This window comes from Anguilla rostrata, chromosome 2 (genome assembly GCF_018555375.3).
Source record: "Anguilla rostrata isolate EN2019 chromosome 2, ASM1855537v3, whole genome shotgun sequence".
In the NCBI taxonomy this organism is placed as follows: Eukaryota; Metazoa; Chordata; class Actinopteri; order Anguilliformes; family Anguillidae; genus Anguilla; species Anguilla rostrata.
The window spans coordinates 54,808,909-54,827,541 of NC_057934.1; the positions used below are offsets into that span (position 1 = coordinate 54,808,909).

General features: G+C 40.7%; 1 protein-coding gene across 6 annotated transcripts; it reads left to right on the forward strand.

Annotated features, from left to right (window-relative positions):
• The first annotated feature begins 193 nt into the window (after positions 1–193).
• Positions 194–18,517, forward strand: LOC135248483 (matrix-remodeling-associated protein 7-like). Of its 6 annotated transcripts, none has more exons than XM_064323175.1 (5): positions 194–795; positions 9,878–10,112; positions 11,568–11,775; positions 12,993–13,063; positions 17,829–18,517. In XM_064323175.1, exons 1-4 carry the CDS (start codon positions 418–420, stop codon positions 13,024–13,026), a joined length of 855 nt encoding a protein of 284 aa, XP_064179245.1. In that variant the 5' UTR covers positions 194–417; the 3' UTR covers positions 13,027–13,063; positions 17,829–18,517. The 6 variants fall into 6 exon arrangements, with proteins under 6 accessions (XP_064179245.1, XP_064179241.1, XP_064179246.1 ...); XM_064323171.1 differs by lacking the exon at positions 12,993–13,063 and adding an exon at positions 14,595–14,708; XM_064323176.1 differs by lacking the exon at positions 17,829–18,517 and adding an exon at positions 14,595–14,714.
• Positions 18,518–18,633: the final 116 nt, after the last annotated feature.

Genomic DNA, 18,633 nt, shown 5'->3' on the forward strand with positions numbered 1-18,633 from the left:
TAATTATGGCTTATGAATTATCGTGCATACAATTTGTGATACTCGTTGAGAACGTAGTATGAAGCAGTATTTGTGTGACAATAATGAAATTGCCTCATTCTTTTTTTTTTTTTGTAGCTATTGAGTCTATATGGGAAAATGTCTCTTTAAACCGAACGGCTTCCTTGCTAAGGGCTGGTCCGTAGGAAATGACGCTCTGTTTGGAAGCGTGAATCCGTGTTTAAACCCTCAGGTTTATCTGCTTGTCTTGAGTCGTGTAGCTGACGACATGCGCTGAAGGATCGAGAGTCCGGTGAGTGATATAACCGATAACCGGTTTTGCAACACGTGCATCTAATAATCACAAAAATAAAAATAAATACGCTAAGCTGTATCGGGCTGTTTCTACTGGAGTACAGATTCCAGAATAGCCAAAAAATGATCATGGATGTAGCCTTTGAATTGTCATATGTGGTGCCTGCAATTTTATTCACTCTCTTAGCTATTGTTTTTGCAAGTACAATCTTCAGTAAAAAGCCTATTTCTGCCTCACCGTCCAAAACGGAGTGTGAGGTGGCTAAAACAGGACTAACGGAGAGTACAGATGAGAGGAACGATTTAGCTACAGAGCTAATTCATAAAGCGGATAAAGTGAAGGCCGACGAAGTGGTCCCATCCGAGAGAATAAAGGAACAGACTGAATCGGCGTTGGTAACCCCAGCAGAGAATGTTGGGGTCCTAGAGGAGCATCCTGGGACAGAATTTGGGAACAAGAGCATTCAAGCGCGCCCAGAGACGAAGAAATCAGACATTAAGGTGAGCGTGAAGAGTGGTATAGAGTATTTTCTCTTTCTCTCGCTTTTTTATTTATTCATATTTCAATAAATTGTAAAACAGCTGATACGAGTGGATGAAACCCTCAAAATAATGCGGGTGAGAAAATTAAGGACGTGCTAGTTTCCACTTAATCCAAAAAGTTTTGAGAAAATATATGCTTACGGTGAAAATCATCAGCAACATAATATGGTCCTGCTGCTGTGGTTCCACAATGTCGTAAGTGAATCACTACTATCGTATCAACGAATCGCTGTCTAATTGGTTACTTTTAAAGAAACGTTGGCAACATGGTTTTCACTACTACACCCCGATGTTCTCTGAAGGGTACAATTTAAATTTATGAATGTATGTTTTATATTAAAAGAAAATACTTTTCTCACACCTGAGTGCCAACCAACCTCCAGATGAGACATTGGGAAATTAGATGTCTGTCTGCATTTGTAACTGTCTGCATTTTTTAATTCTTAAATCCCCAGTCATAAATTGTTTGTTTTGGTTTCATTGTTGTGAGTGGAGTAAAAGATCTGGTGTTCCAGGTGTAAATGATTTCCTAATTGAAAGGCGACTTTTAATCCTTAGGGATTCTGGCCCTCCAAGACTGGACTTGCCCTTCTGTTTTCCAAAGATTGTCACAGCACCTTTTTTTGACAACTAAATCTCTGTGCTTTATGAAAAAGATGGCTTGGGAGGTGTGCCTTTGCTTCTCATCACTGTAGTTTAATGTACTCTTTAATTACAAATTAATTATAGACATTGCAGAATGTATCAGTCACAAGCCCTATGCCCTTTAATTTGTCAGTTATTCCCGTTAAGAAAACTCCACAATGTTTTTTGAAACAGTAACACAACTCATTTAAAATTTTATTTTATAAAGGCACAAAGGAAAAACATTTTTTAGCTTTAAAAATTTGTTGGTGGTTTGCAGGGTACTGTTTGCTACCGGCAGAGAAAAGAGATGATTTTGGATCTTCACTTGAGGATGGGGCACTTGAGTCATGAGCCAGCAAATTAAGGTTACAGTCCCCTTTGTTTTTATGAACAGATTTGAGTTGCCTCGTAAGACTGGCTTTTCTTGTCCTTTCAGACCTTTTTTTCAGATGGACATAACCAGACGATACAGGCATTTACCAAAATAATGCACATATATTCCAGCCTGTGCAAATAGTAACGTCATTTTCTTCAGTGCCAAACATCCCATATGCAAATTTTCTCCGTTAACTGTGGTAAATAGATTTTTTAAGAGAGTGTTATGGCAGCATTATTTTCTTGTGTGGTGTCCCATTTGTTCTTATTAGGCTCTGTGCTTATATCTTGCTTTTGTGAAAATTTTTAACAATAATTTTGTTTGTTTGGGTGAAGTATACTGTAAACCTGGCATGGCATTATAAACTAAAACAGTGCTTCTGTTGAAATTTCAGAAAAAAAAAGAAAACTGCCTAAAAAGATACAAATGCTTGTCACTGGGGTGGTACCCTATAGGTACTTAAAATTATACCCCTAGCCAGCAATACATAGTTCATTTGTACCTTTTTTTGCTTGTAAGAGGTAGTTCTTAGTGCCCAAATATAACATTATTGTACTTTCAGGGCACATTTGGGAAATGTGTTCCTTAAAGAACAAAAATGTACCTCCTCTGCACCTAGAGTGCAGAGTGTTTGCCGTGGGTACTGAGAAACATGTTTTTCTCTGCCTATGCCATTTGGCAGACTGCTAGATGCCGTCTGAGAAACTGCACAGCCCCTGGGAGCAAGCCGACACGTTCCCATATGAATGACGGCAAATTTCAGTGGCTGCTCACAGACTGGAAAAACCAATGACCTTGTCTGATCCTGCGCTCTGCTATAGTTCTCCTCTCTGGTCAGCTTTTTTTTTTGTTGTTGTTTTTTATTTGCACATTCACTAATCCCATTTGCCACCACATTTGGAAAATCTAGATAGGATATAGAATAGAATAAGTTTTTCCACAGGGGGAACTTCAGGATGCATGATCTTATTTCAATTATGTTCACATATTTGTGCGGACATACTATAGCCTATATTTAGCACTTATTGTGCTACATAATTACATAATTACTTACTTTACCAAAACGTTATCTCCCTCTCTCACTCCTTAGCCTTTCTATAGTTAATCGAATGTTAAATATGAAGCCCCTAACAGTCTATTGAAGATGGTTACATTACATAAGTGCACCCCCCCCCCCCCCTTACATGCATATCATTTGGGAAATAAGAGCCAGTTGTAAAAAGATACAACTAGTCGGCATCTAATTTTGCTGATTCAGGGTCAAGGTGCCAACTAATGTTGATCATACAACAACTACAGGAAGAGGCCCCCGGCCCTAGTGCCTCTAGTCTGGACCTGTAATCTGTAGTTACTCCAGGGACCTCTGTAGTAGTTTAAGTACTCACGTACTGGAGGTTCTTTACAGTACTGAGTTGACTGGATTGCTCCCTCAGCCACCTCAAGCCCCATTTGCAATCTAACTGCCAAGAGGCACAGCCCCCAGCTATCTGTACCTCACCTGATGCCCTTTCAGGTTTATGGCTGTGTGCAGTTTCCTTTTTCTGCCATCTAGTAGGAGTGGCCAATTTTAGTCCATGACCTTTGGACTTATGCTCTTGAGGAAGTATAAATGTGCTGTGGAGATTTTTCTGGGTATTCCATCACAGAAGTTTCATGGCTTTTCCTTGCCTTGTTTTTCTCGTACATCAGAAAATGAGCTGAGCTGGCAGCCGTCAGTCACACTATCTTTTAGCTCAGTAGTGAACCCCCTTCACACTAATCCACCCAGAGGTATGAGATGTTGCTGTATATGCATCTCACTGAGAACATGTGTTTCACAGGTTTTGTATTTGTCAAGCCAACTGTTTTGTGTGTGTGTACGCGTGTGTGTGTGTGTGTGTGTGGGTTGAGCCTGTCCACAATCCTGAGCCTGTCCAGTGTAAACTGGTTTTGTAGAATAAGATATGAAACAATGGGTAGGAAGCCTGAGAAACGTGGCTTCTGCATATTGTTGACTGTGATCAGCTCAATTTAGTTTCTGATAATTGTTCCAAGCCTCGTTCCATTCGTGAACTGCCCCCCAATTCAGGAGAGCTGGGACGTGCACGGTTTTCCACCTCCTCCTGTCCAACAGCTGCTTCTTTTTGTGTCGCAGACAACAGCTAATCTCACATGGAGTGACATCGAAGGAAGACCTTTTATATCGCGGCTTTGTCATGCAGTTATATGAGAGCCTTTATTGGCCTGTGGGGGTCACCCATGAGCGATGAAACACGGATCTCTATCTGATTGAACCTTCCCATACACTGGGCGAGTGGAGCTAGCAGCCACAGTCAGCAGTGGCACAGTCCACATTCGATCAGTGCAATTCAGTGTGGTCCCTTAACTGAATGAGCAGCCTTTTTTTGCTGTATACCTAAAGAATCACCAGCTGTTTCCAGAGAGTGGGAGTGAAAATATCACGATACACGGGAGCATTTGAGACCAAAATTATAGAGGCTACACTGCAAGATTCAAATCTGTCATTAGCAGCAAGAATCGAAAGGCCGGATAAGAATTTGCCAAAAAAATAGTTCTGGAACAAAATTTTATGGGCAGATGAGACCAGCATTTACCTTAGAGGTAGGAAGCCAAAAGTGTGGAGAAAAGAGAGAACAGCCCATGATCAACGGCATCTTATCTGTGAAGTATGGAGGATGTAGTTTCATGGCTTGGGCATGTATGGCTGTTTCTGGAATAGGCTCACTCATCTTTATTGATGATGTAACAGAAGATGGCAGCAGTGTACAGACAGATTTAGTCTGGCTCTGTAGAAAGAAATTCCTCCTACCAACCCCACATACACTGCCTGCACAAGCAAGGTAATTCATCTATGGAAGAAAGTGGAAAGTGTGGGACTGGCCAAGTCAGTCACCTGATTTAATCGCACATGCATGTCACTTGCTCAAGAGGAGATTGAAGACTCAAAAGAAAGATAATCTGAAAGTAGCCTGGAAAGGTGTTTCCAAAGAGGATAACTGGTTGGTGATGCCAATAGGTCATGGAATTGATGCAGTTATTGCATTTAAAGTCTATGCGCCCAAATATTGGACTTTATTCCTTTGATTTACTTTTAAGTTAACCTGTTAACTTACTTTTGCACGGCTTAAAATGGGGGGATTCAACACAAGTACTGCTGTTTTTGTTGGTAAAACAAATAATAAAACAAATAATAGTAATAACAATTATTATTATTATTATTATTATTATTATTATTAATAATCATAATCATAATCATAATAATACATTTTATTTATATGGAACCTTTCCAGAGCCCAGGCTTACTGGACAAAGTTAAAAGGGTAAAAGAAGTAAACACTGGTTCAGAATATAACATGATATCATTGGAAACCAGCAACAGCCCCAACACATTCAAACTTTATGAAGAATGTGATGATATGTTTAGAGCTAGAGAAAATAAAATTCTCATTAAGAAGACTGGAAGCTGAATTCTATAAAAACCTGGAGACCTTTCTTAGACCACTTTAAGTATGATAGTAGTTACTTGTCAGATGGAAGTCAAAGCGAGCCAGTAGAATCCTGAGGATAAAGTGCATCTAGGGCAGAGTCCTTCAAGCCAAGCTCAAAATGGCTGGATGTCTGAAACTATGGAAAGATAATTAGTTGGATCGTGTTGGTTGAGTAACCAGTATGGCTACACTAATTTCATAAAGTCATTTTCATTTGTACACACACACGCCTCATTCTGTAAAATTCATTTTTGTGTTTGATCTATAGCTTTAAAATCTTGGAAGCCATAGAGTTATTGTAGCTCATATTTGTATGTTGAATGGAGATTTTTGGAGGCCTCTTTTCAGCATTATGTCATAACTGAAATGTGCCCAAATTTGCATACAGAATTGTTCTTTGACCCGCCTCTGGAATTGCGTGGTTGGGGAAAAAGACGTCCAGTCTGAATCCTGGATGACATGCCATTGCGTTGAGTGGGAGGGAGTGGGGTTCTGGGCATTGTGGAGCACAGGGCGCTTTTGTAAGCATTAGACAAGGGCGGTGATTGATTATCTGTACTGTGGCTTCGTAGCACAGGGTGCATCTCTGTTTGTTCCACCCAGTGCACATTACAGATACATGGTCAGGCTAGGCTTTCTGTTACTGCATGGGGATAAAGAGACTTGAGCTGAAGCAGCACGTTGTGTTGCTTATGTGCTGCATTTACTAAGCATATTTTCATTTTGCACATCCTATTACCTCGGTTGGTTTGTAAAAGGCAATCAGGAAATGAAGAGCATCACTGCCCCCTTTGTCCCTTTGTGTCTTTTCAGCCTTTGGGAGTTCTTTTTCTGTGGTGTGCTTCTGTCAAGGCAGTCACTTTAGCACCCTGGCCTGCGGGAACTAGGAAAGTCAATGCATGTCAATGGTCTAGCTCAGCAATGCAGAATACCTTGTGGCACGCATGTGCTTTGATCACATGTCCGATGCCCGTGGTGGAAGCAGGGATTGCTCTGGTTTTTTTGAACGGTTGGTGCTTCCATGGTCCTGCTCATTCGTTACTTATGTGCATTTCCCACTATTGCTCCTCAGCCCACCGTACACACAGGGCCATTTGCACACAGTACCTTCAGATAGTAATACATCCACTTAGATTTGTGACTTGTCAAGTTTAGCATAACCGTTTAGATTGGAAAGCCCTTCGTTGAAAGTTGTAAATTCCTGGAAATGAAAAGCTAATGTTATTTGGATGACACAATTGTGCTTAAGAGGAGCAAGCCAATGCGTTCAGTTGCTCTTGAAACTCTGTTGCTTTGATCTGCCAGAACGTTTATGTGGTTACATTAGTGGTTGAATGAAACACTTTTGACAAAGAAACTTAATGAACGTTTGAGAATTCACACACCCAGAGTTTCACTATACTTGTTTTGGTCTGAGAAAAAGTTATTAGTTAGAAAGGGGTATTAGATTAAAATAATAGAATACAAATCAATAACATATAAATGTTAAAATTATGCTCTAACCTGAAATGGAATGATTAATTCTGTTTTTCTTTAAAACCTGTTAAACATGCGGTTTCCTCCTGTAATCCTATAACCTCATCGTCTAAAGCTCCTTAGAGCCAGATCAACATATGGGACTTGCAGCTTACTGCCCTCTTCACACTGAAAATATCTTTTTAAGGACTAAACATTCTCCATCGTTTTACTAGAATACGTAAAGCAACTCGCTCTTGTACAGTATCATTTTAAAAGCCCTGCCAAATAAGATGAGGTTTTTCTGTGTTCCAGAAATATTTTTATTCCAGTAAACAGGTTTATTGGCATGTCACTAGTTTCCTCCTTGTTTCACTGTTCCCTGTACTGTCTTGATCATTATCTGTATTATTATTATTTCTACTGACAAATGTTAGGAATGAAACCTGTTTTCCCAACATTTGTTACTTGGATTAAAATTCTGATTTCTCAGTAATTAGAGGAAGACATTCATCATTTTCCATTTGTGTTCATGAAGAGCTTAAGAAACCTTTATACCAGCATCAGTAATTAATTCATATGGAAACTCCTTGCCTGAAATTGGGGAATTGGGGAATCAGAGTTTCCCATTTTCAAGATGAATCCTTCTTACCAATTTAGGGCATCAGTCTTGGCCACTAAAAAAAGGTGTTTCCAGCTAATTTGGGCAGCACTGTAAGGTTAATACTTTATTTTATCCTAGTAGGATAGGCCTATTATTTCCATTTACTGATACAGGTCTTGGTCTACAAATAGAGAGCATTAACAAATTACATTACATTACATTACATTACATTACATTATAGGTATTTAGCTGACGCTCTTATCCAGAGCAACTTACAACAGAGTAACCAAACTCAGGATCAAGTCCGCTTAAGTCCATTGAACAACATGTAGATAAAAAGCCTTTACTATGATGCATACAATAAGGAGAAACAAGATAGTCTGAACAAAATTTTTTTTTTTATTTATTTTTTTTATAGTTATGGGAGGGGGTTTAGGGAAGAGGAGAGAGGTACACAGAGAAGAGGTGCGTCTTGAGTTTCCGTTTGAAGGTGCTCAGACACTCTGCTGTTCTGACCTCCACTGGAAGATCGTTCCACCATCGTGGGGCCAGAACTGCAAAGAGTCGAGACCTTGTTGCTGCTCGTGTAGGGGGAGGAATCAGCCGCCCTGTAGTAGCCGATCGGAGCGATCTGGCCGGCTTGTAGGGTCTGATCATCTTCTGCAGATAACCAGGAGCTGACCCCTTGACTGCTTGGAAAGCAAGCACCAGTGTCTTAAACCGGATGCGAGCTTGCACTGGTAGCCAGTGGAGGGAGATGAGGAGGGGAGTGACGTGGGAGTCACGAGGGAGGTTGTAAACCAGACGTGCTGCTGCATTCTGGATGAGCTGAAGGGGTCTGGTGGCTGATGCTGGGAGGCCAGCCAGGAGGGAGTTGCAGTAGTCCAGACGTGACAGTATCATGGCCTGGACCAGGAGCTGTGTGGAATAATTGGTGAGGAGTGGTCTTATTCTGCGGATATTGTATAGGATGAACCTGCACGAGTGACAGCCTGTTGTCGAGCACAACTCCAAGATTTCGGGCACTCTGTGAAGGGTGTAGGGGAGTGTCTCCTAAAGAAATGGGGAGATGAGAAGTGGGAGAGGTAAGAGAAGGAATATGGAGAAGTTCCGTTTTGTTTGTGTTGAGCTTGAGCTGGTGTTTGGTCATCCAGCTCTGGATGTCACTCAGGCAGGCGGATATGCGATCGGAGACCTGAGTGTCTGTGGGAGAGAAAGAGTAGAAAAGTTGAATATCATCTGCATAGAGATGATATGACATGCCATGGGCGGCAATAACAGGGCCAAGGGACCTAGTATACAGAGAAAAGAGGAGGGGACCAAGGACAGAGCCCTGAGGGACCCCAGTTGTGAGGGGACGAGGAGCTGATACTGCACCGGCCCAGGCAACCTGGAAGGAGCGGCCGGAGAGATAGGACGCAATCCAGTTGAGGGCTGGTCCGCAAATTCCCAATTTTGTCAGGGAAGACAGAAGTGTAGGATGGTCAACGGTGTCGAAGGCAGCTGAGAGGTCAAGAAGAATTAGGACAGATGAACGGGATGCTGCGTGTGCTGCGTGGAGAGACTCAGTGACGGAGAGCAGGGCAGTCTCCGTCGAGTGACCGGGTCTGAAACCAGACTGCTGAGGGTCTTGGAGGTTATGTTTAGAAAGAAAAGAGGAAAGTTGGTTAGACGCAGCACGTTCGAAACACTGGGCTTGATTCTGCCTCATCATCGGGGGTCTCCTCCTTTCTAGGCACAGCTTCAGAGTCATGCGGGGGCCCCCTCATTGGGGGGACCTGCGAGGCGGTCTCCCCGTCTGATGCAGGTTCAGGGAGGAGCTGGGCAGTGGATTCCTCCACAGGGACGGCTTCAGGCACTGCGTCATCGGCCGTCTCTGTGCTCTGTGCTTAAGAACAATAAATGCATTTTTGTACATATACTGTATATCTACAGAAATTCTCCACACTCAAGTCATTTTCCCAGTTTGCTATTCCAGTCTTGAAATGTTAACCCAGTCCAGAAGCTCACACAGCAATGACCAAATTTATGGCAGTCCCACAGTGCATCCACCCCCTGGTAAGCCACGGAGTGGCTGGAGCATTTTGGCAGCTTGCAGTCAGAGTACAGAATGCATAAATCAGTAAAACTGAAAGCACGCACACTATTGTCTGTGCACAGACATCTGGCTTTTGTTGTGTGCTGAAAGCACTGTGTTCTTTCTGCTACAGTCTTTGCTGTGTTTGGTCCAGTGTTGTCAAGGCAGGGTCCAACAGGAGTAATGGCTGTCTTGAGGCCAGAGCCTCATCTTGAATTTTTAATTCTGGTCAGCACGTCCAGTTACTGAAATCCAAGCGCAATGTCAAAGAGATTATGCCATACAAAAGCCTTGTACATAATCTGTGTCCAGTATATATATCTGTTATATTCATGACCAAGATCCGTATCTATAGGAGTGTGGTGAAGTGAGACAGCGTGCTGAGATCGTCACAGCCAGCTTTTGTACAACAGGATCCCGTGGCAGAGCCGGTGCCCCAGAAAGAGACGGCCGATGACGCAGTGCCTGAAGCCGTCCCTGTGGAGGAATCCACTGCCCAGCTCCTCCCTGAACCTGCATCAGACGGGGAGACCGCCTCGCAGGTCCCCCCAATGAGGGGGCCCCCGCATGACTCTGAAGCTGTGCCTAGAAAGGAGGAGACCCCCGATGATGAGGCAGAATCAAGCCCAGTGTTTGAGGGGCACAGCGGTACGTAGCATCATTCTCGTTTAGAAATCATATCTGGGCCAGTGCCACAAACAGGTGTCAAATTTCCAATCGGCTTATTAGATTAGTTTGTGCTGTTGCATGATTACTGGTATGCGCTTATGGCATTACTATTATCAAAGGCACTGTAAAACTGGGCTCCAGTAAAGACAGTGTTTTTGTGACTCAGTGAGTCTGGGGGCACTGCTTTGTCCAACCAAATCATGATCATGAAAATGCACTTCTTGTACGTCGCTTTGGATAAAAGCGTCTGCCAAATGAATGTAATGTAATGTAATGTAACCAAATGGAGTGTTTTCAGTGAGTTTGTGGTATAATTAGATTCAGCTCCCTGGTGTTGCCATGGAAAATTCTGGAAATGAAGGTTAACCCACAACCCCAAATTATTGTCTCCAATATCCCAAAAATTGCCATCTTTATGAACAGGAACAGATTATTTTATCTTGATCAGATGAATGTTTTCAGTCCCATATCCATTTATTATGTCAGATATGATAACTTCAATGAAGGAACTTTCATATTCTTTCATTGAAGTTATTTTACAGTACTTTACAGAAAACATTAAATAGATACAAAGATGATACAGTAACGGACCTTCAGGTAGTGCAATGGCATTTCCCACTGATTCTGTCATACTGTAGGGTTTATAATGATTAATTTGAGTGCTGCTGGTAGAGAGTTAAAGGCCTTCCTACACAATAGAATTATAAGAGAGGCCTAGTAAATGTATGTAGGTTGCTTTTCTGGGTACAATTAAATTTTCTAGACATTTATTATGGATTTAAAGTCCCCTTTTTCCAAGCCATCTCAAGAATGCTCCTCTGCCTTTTTTAATTGGCAGTGCACATTCAGAAAAAGATTCAAAAAATTTTTTTATAGCTTCAGTATTTTTTCAGAATAGTTTTTTTGGTGCACTGAAACCGGATATATGCAGAACCAAGAATCACCCTCATGCACACTCTGTCCTCATGACTGTATTACTGGTGGTTAAAAGACTTATCCAGGTTACACTTATTCGTGTGTCTCTGAACATGCCATCGACTGCTTTTCATCCATTAAGCTGTCAATCTGGAAGGGGCTGTCGCTCCACAGCTCTGCTTGTCTTTTGTTTTTAAATTTTGATGTGTGATGGCTCATCCTTTGAGTCAGTTAACATTCTTCCCTGACAAACCAGTGCACTGAAGGCTTGATTGCATGGAGCTGTTTTTTGTAGTACTTTAGTGGTGGGAGAAAATTACTGCATTCATGTGATTCAACATCAACTCGTATTACTACTATTATTCTTAAGGGTACCTTACCTACCATATATCTCCTGTAATGCAAACAGGAATGATTGTAAGGCCTGGAATAATCCACTTTGTCCTTTGTGTCCATTGATAATGTCTATGCCACCACCATCAGCCTCTTGACCGATTTTTGTGTTGCTATCCTTGGCAGTTATCGGCGCAGCCGGTGAGGAGGAAGGGTACGAGCCCTTGAAGTACGCCCCGGGGAAGCTGAGGACAAGCCAGCTGGAGCAGATGATGACCAGGGAGGAGCTGGAGGAGGAGCAGAGGTCTGTGTGTGTGGACGGTGTCCTGCCATCGCTCTATGCTCAGACTCTCCCCTCCCCTGCTCTCCTCCTGTGTGCTGATGTAGCATCTCTGTGAGACCCTTCTCATTTAACACTAGCTGCGGGGAAACTGGCCCGGCTGCCCAATGAGAATGGACTGTGAGTGTGCCTGTGGAGACCAATTAGATCAGCTTTTAAGATAAGGGAACACAAAGGCTTTGGGTAAACGACAAATACAGGTGGCTTCTGGATTTAAATAGCATCTTGGACTGGGTGCAGGGACAATGTGAGATGCGATTAAGGGACATTAAAAGTTGCGTAATGACAATAACATAGTGAAGAGTTTGCACCCATTCATGGTCACAGAACCTGTAAATGAGGTATGTGACTACCTCTATGGGATTCCGATCCATAGAAACCAGCAGCGTTCTCTCAGGCAGGAAGGTCGAATCCATGGTTATAAATGAATTTGTGAAAGAGGAAGGAGCTCTATAATTTAGAAGGCCACAGGATGGTGATGTCAGAATGAGATCATCGATGTATTCTCACTTGGAAAGAGTGCCAGGACAGGACAAATTAAGCTGTCAGAGAGAGCAGCTCCCCCCCACTAATTTGGGTTAAGAGTTGTACCTGGTCTTCCGCTTGCATAAGAAGAATGTTATATAACAAACAAGCTTCTGTTATTTTAATGCCTCTTGCGTCATGCTAGGATGGGGCTAAGAGGTGTTGGGCTGGGGAGCCAAATGTGTTGAATAGAAACGGTGAGGAAGGGGAGTCGTGGGGCTGGCAGGAGCATGCAGCAGCCATTTCCTTCGCCTAGTGGAGCCCTGGTGCTTTGAGGTGGAGAGTGGACACGAGTGTGAGGTTGGGCTTTTACAGTCTTGCATCATCTCACAGGAGAATTTAATCATGTCCTCAAAATAACTTTGTCTCTTAGCAGGGAGCAGACTGAAGCCTGGAGTTCTTGATTGTTTTCCAGGGGGGCACAAACAGACAGATGGGTGAATGGGCACTTAGTCAGTGCCTTTAATAAGAAGTTTTATTAGTATATGAAACAGAATAGTTCCTTGCTTATTTAATTTTCGAAAATACATTTGACATGTTACATTTTAAAGTCAAACATATCCTAGTCAACAGCAATCAACAGCAATACAGTATCATTAAAGACAGATGGCTGTAAAGATGATGTAGCCTGCTCTTTTGCTTGCATTTAGTTACCGATGTACACACACACACACATATGGAAGCACGTCAGCACTCTGTATATAGTCTCTGCATATAACCGCCTCTCCCTGACTTTATCTTTACAGGATAGAATTCACAACTGATTTTACCTCTCTTTAAACAACAAGGACAAGCAGTGTGTGTTAGAAAGCCCTTGGTAATGTATACGTTTTGCTTTCCTCACCAACACCCCACCCATCCTCCACATATCAACCGCCCCCCCCCCCCCCCCCTCAAGTTAGCAACAGCACAGTCCCTCTCCCTGTCCCTGGTTTGACTCACCAGCCTGGTGCCATGCCCAGTTTTACTGATGTCACTTATCTGGGCCTTGACCCATATGGTCCTGCAGACAGCTCTGCCTCAAATATTGATCAAGCTCTGATCTCAGTTTACAAGGAGAGCTTATTTTGTAAACCACCCCCCCCCCCCCATTTCCATTGTTTTGCTCACTTGTGTGGTAGAATAGATTCACTATGCATATTTTACGGAGTGGCATGCAATAATCATTTAAAAACTGCTCAGTCACCTCCAGTAGAAAAGCCTGCTGCATGTTGTGTACATTTGCACTGGCTGGGAAAGGGGATTTTCGTAACAGTTCACTGAACTGGTTGACCTATTTCAAGTGTTAAAAGTTAACCAAACCACTCAGGCTGTGTTCATAATGCAAATTGTGTTCAGTAGACTCACTGAAAAAGAACTTTCTGAATCTACAGCTATATTGCATTGGTGACTACCTGTTTTCTCAACAGCGGTCCGCAACATTTTAGTGCTTGACTGAATTCATTCAATTCTGAGACAAAAAGGCATGTTATTGGATAGTTTCCTCCAATGATAATAAAGAGAAATTGGAGCAATCGAGATTTAAGATCACTTAGTGGTGTACATTACTGTTTGTGTCCATAATGTTTGACTCCATAGTTCAGTTTTTTGACATGTTTCTTAAAACTAGAAGAAAGAGTATGTAATTTATATTGGGACATTTAGCAGAAAATAATGTATTTTAAAATAAATTGTGCCATATATGGGTATATACCACAGCAGTCCAGTTTGGTATGCTAATTGTTAAACTGAATAATAACCTCGAAAATTCACTTTACCTGTTTAAAGGAAAGCTATAAGGGACTGTTCTGTTCTTCAGAGAAATGTAGGAATCAGCACTTTCGATGTTGAAGACACCTGTACCCCTCCCTTCACCTAAGGGAGCTGTACAGGGTTTACATAGTTGATGTTTTATGACATCCATTTGCTTCTGTCAGTGCAGGAGAAAAATGAAGCTGAATTAAATTGAATTAGGAAAGTTTACAAAGCATGATGATATAAATTGTGAAACAGTGTCATCTGCTGGCTCTTGGCAAATATGACAAGTTACAATTGAAGCTGAATTTAAGAAGAAATAAGATAATTTTTAAAATTTAAATGAATTAAATTTTTTTCAGTGTTGTTATAAAATTAACTACTTCAGGGTTTTGCCCATGGTATTTCTAACCTGAATTTTGTTCATAGGTATATTATTTATATGTTTTTTTTTATCCGGTTTGTGATACTGACAGTACAAATGTGAACAGTACAAATGGGTCTGGTCTGAGTAATTAAATTTGACCACTAGTTTGTGATGAATTCCATCTTCCATTTTTTTGCTGTAACACTTTTTTCTTTCCTTGAACCACCCCTCCCATTTCCATGATCAGTTCTGACAGCATCCATACCCCATACCCGCTGTCCGCAATTGGTTCCAGCTGGCCCCCCACCACCCCAACTCCTGCTTTGAGACCAAGCTTCAAACTGCCCCCTGAGTTGCCTGTGTATGTGTGCATTGACGAGTTCTAAAATCTGGCATCCCTCGCTGCATTACATGATTTAAAATGAATTAATATAAATGAATAATTGATAATAAAAATGTTTAATTAATATTTAGCTAATCTAAAAAAGTGAGTTTAGCTAAATATTAACGCTTACTCCTGAGGTATATGTGTTTTTGCATTGTTTAAAAGGGTTTGTATTGAATGTTTTAACAAACTTCACTTCCATAACCTTTTGGAGGAGAACTAGAAAGTGGAGGAGTTACTGAGTGACAGACCACTCACTTGTAGAGTGCCTTACAAAAGTGTTACCCTCTTCCAATAATGATTTATATATTGTTTATAAGTTAATGTTTTTATTAAAAATGTGAATGCTTAAACTGAAAGCTTATGGGTATAAGAAGGTAAATGTTAGCAAAAAGACATAACATGGAAATGAGCTGATTGTATAAATATTTACTCACCTGAGTCAATAATTGACTCAGCTATTGAGTCAGTTGTTAATCCTGCTTGAGCTGGTCGAGCCTGATGTTTCTACCAAATTTTTAGTGCGTTCCCCTTGGCAAATTTACTCAAGCTTTGTCAAGTTTTTTTCTTTTTTGTCAAGTTGCTTAGGGATTACCGATGAGCATCAGTATAATTCTTGTCACAGATGATTCTTTTTGGTTATCATTTTATAGTTTGGGCCACTTAAGGAAATTGTGGAAATACGAATGTAGATTTGGCTTTATGCTTTGAGTCATTATCCTCCTGAAATGTGAATTTTTGTCTCAGGTGCTTAAGCAGACTGAAGCAGGATTTACCCTGGGGTTGGTACTTTGTTCTGTCAGGGTTACCCTCAAACCTGAGATGCTTCCGAATTCCTGCTTTTGGGAAGCATACCCATAATTCATGCCACCACCGCAGTGCTTGACAGTAGGAATTGTATTATGTAGGTAGTGCATTGTGCTGTGTTTGTACAAGATCTGTGGCTTTGCATTTAGGTTTGATCACATCTTGCTTGATCTGATGAACAAACTTCGTAGTTACATTCAGGGTGTTACTTTCAGTCCTCCAGATCCATGCCTTTGTAGGCCCTACATGCGGTAAATAATTTTAAAGTGCACAGCACCCAACCATCAATATGAATTTCTAAAGCTGAAAGAATGGTTTTCCCTGTTCACACGCAGGTCCCCTATACAGGAAACTTCTGTGTCAACTCTGTTTACACATGACATGACCATAACGGCAATGCAGGATGTACCCTTCTAAGATATCCATCACAAATATTAACATTATCTTAGTTTGTCTTTAAAGGACAACACCAGTCATTTTTTTGCAAGACAGGTCTTTAAAACAAACAGATATTTCACTGAATAGTTTTGGCTGAGATGAAAATCCAACCATCACAACTAAGTTGTGATGGTTGGATTTTCAAGACAATTTTTGGTAACATCTTCACACAATATTGCTCAGTGTTATGATCACAAAGGATAAAAAATGGAAGTGTGGTTTATCAGCTAAAAATCAATACCTATATTCATAGTTGTTTTTGTTAAAATCCAACGAAAATAATTATATTAGCCAAGTTAAATAGGTAGCTATCTGCCATTCATATGTGGCCTACATGGATGAAGCGCTAGCCAGCTTGCTACATTGGGTTTTAAAAAAAAGCAACCTAAAACTGGAAGAGCCTGGCACAGATGTTTACCAGGGAGTAGTATTGCTTAGTTCACAAGCAAGGCAAAGGACGCAATGTTCCATTCTTAAAAATTAATGTTTAAATGTCCCTCACACAATGCAGCTCCAATATCTTCTATGTACATATTTGTTCAAGAATTACTGAGATGGCACCCTCAGTAAAATGTCAAAGAACTTGTGCCAGAAACAATAGGTATTGTGTGAGAACATCATAACCTTTTACATATTTTACCTAGGAGTATTGCTGCTTGTCTTCATGCTAGACCGATGGCAAAAGATTTTTGTAAATCTTACAAGGTCCTGACCCAGCAAATAAGAGGGACATCTTACATGGAAAGTTGACTCTTGGTCCCGTTCATACATGACACAGACATGGAAAATTGCATGAACATTTTTGGGTTAAGATGCATGTGTGAAAGGGGCTGTCAGATGTCAAACAAACAACACAGTAAAAACATTCATCAAGATTAATGTTTATAAGAAATCATGAAAATATCTTTCCAAGCTGTGGTTTTTTAGAACCTGGCTGCCTTATCAGGTGTATTTTGGATCCTGTTACATCATATGGGTATGTCCATTCATACAGTTTCTCGCTCCCATTTTTTCCCCTGTTTCCCATGTGATTATGGACACATACTAAATATGAATGAGGCAATGCTTGCAACATTCACATCCATATCAGGAGTAAACTGAAAACAAAACTTGATTGCATGCAATCATGAGAAATTCAGTCTTGTCCTCCAGCCACTGATACCAAAGCAATTTCTTGTTTTAAATTCCAGTGTTTTAATGTAACTACAATATATATAGCATATATTGTATATTGTCTGCTTTACTACAATGAGTTATCTGTCCCTCTAACTGAACAAATGTCGCATTTACTCAAGATTTAAAAGTTAATAGTATTTACTCAAGATTTAAATATTAGTAAGGACAATTGTATTTATAATGCACATTTAAAACAACCACTGTTGAACCAAAGTGCTATAAAGTAAATACACATAAATATAAGCATGAACACACATAAGACCAAAAAGAAAAAATCGTAGCATAAAAACATTTGGAAATGCTATGGCAACCATATCCTGATTACTGAAACCCTAAGCCTCAAATAGATGCTGTATGCTTAATTCTGTAATGAACAGGTATTTTCAGGATATTCATTCAAAACCAGTTTATCATGGCAATGGATTTCTGGCAATGAATCAGCTTTCAGTTGAATGCTTTAATTTCTCAGAACAGTTCCCTATCGCTGCAGCAAGAATGGGAAGCATTAGTTGTTACACTGGATTTGCACTTACGCCATTAGAAAGGCAATTCTTGTTGAATAAAGTTTGATATCTTTTTGGTCTCTCCCTCTGCCTTACTTTTGATAAAAGGGGGGAAGGTGGTTTGAGGAGTGGTTCAGGTGCTCATTTAAATTTTGCCTGTTGTATCTTTCAGGGTCCAGAGAGAGCAGCTAGCTGCCATCTTTCAGCTGCTGAAGGACAATAAGGACACCTTTGGTGAAGTGACAGAGGGCGATGTGGAAGAACAGCTGAAACTCTACTCCATCTAGATGAAGCCCTTGGCGTCCATCACACCACGTTTTCACCCGTGCACTATGGAATAGAACACCTCAAGCCAGGATTTGACCCCTTCTAATATTTCATTTAGTGAATTTTGCAGGTGAAAATCTCAGTTAGAGGATCTGTATAACTTTTCTTTTGTAATTAATTTTTAGCAATGTTTTTATAAGGATTATGGAAAAATCTAGAATGGATCAGATTTCACTTGGTTGCTTCATTTCCATTCCTAACACAGGTGTTAAATCGATAGCAAAGAGCTCTAGAATACAGGCACAAAGTGTTGGAGAGTTTCTGCTTTACCTATTCATTTGTCTGTAGCACATGCAACAGCTTTCATTTATTTATAATTCATGCTGGGAATTGTAATTAAAAGTTCTGACATCCTTGGTTTGTTACCATCACTCCTGTATTTTCCATGTCACAGTTGTTCTCATTATTCATTCGTCACAGTTAAAGCAACACAGTAAAAATCTCTTCTGGAAAAATGTTTTCTTTTTTCCTGAATGTATGTATAAAATGCGTAACATTCTTATGTCATTTAAATAAACCACTAATGTGATCACCGATAGTGTTGATTGGGGTTATTCAAATGAACAAACACTGGTTCCCAATCTGTAAATAAAAATTATATACTGTGGGACATTTGTGTGTGAATATTGTGTGGGAAACAAGTATTTTTG

What these genes read in the sequence shown, in the direction of transcription:
- LOC135248483 (XM_064323171.1), top strand. Translation starts at nt 418, where the DNA reads ATGATCATGGATGTAGCCTTTGAATTGTCATATGTGGTGCCTGCAATT. An exon ending in CGAAGAAATCAGACATTAAG is followed by an intron (nt 796 to 9,877) that starts GTGAGCGTGAAG and finishes TTTGTACAACAG; the next exon opens with GATCCCGTGGCAGAGCCGGT. An exon ending in AGTGTTTGAGGGGCACAGCG is followed by an intron (nt 10,113 to 11,567) that starts GTACGTAGCATC and finishes TATCCTTGGCAG; the next exon opens with TTATCGGCGCAGCCGGTGAG.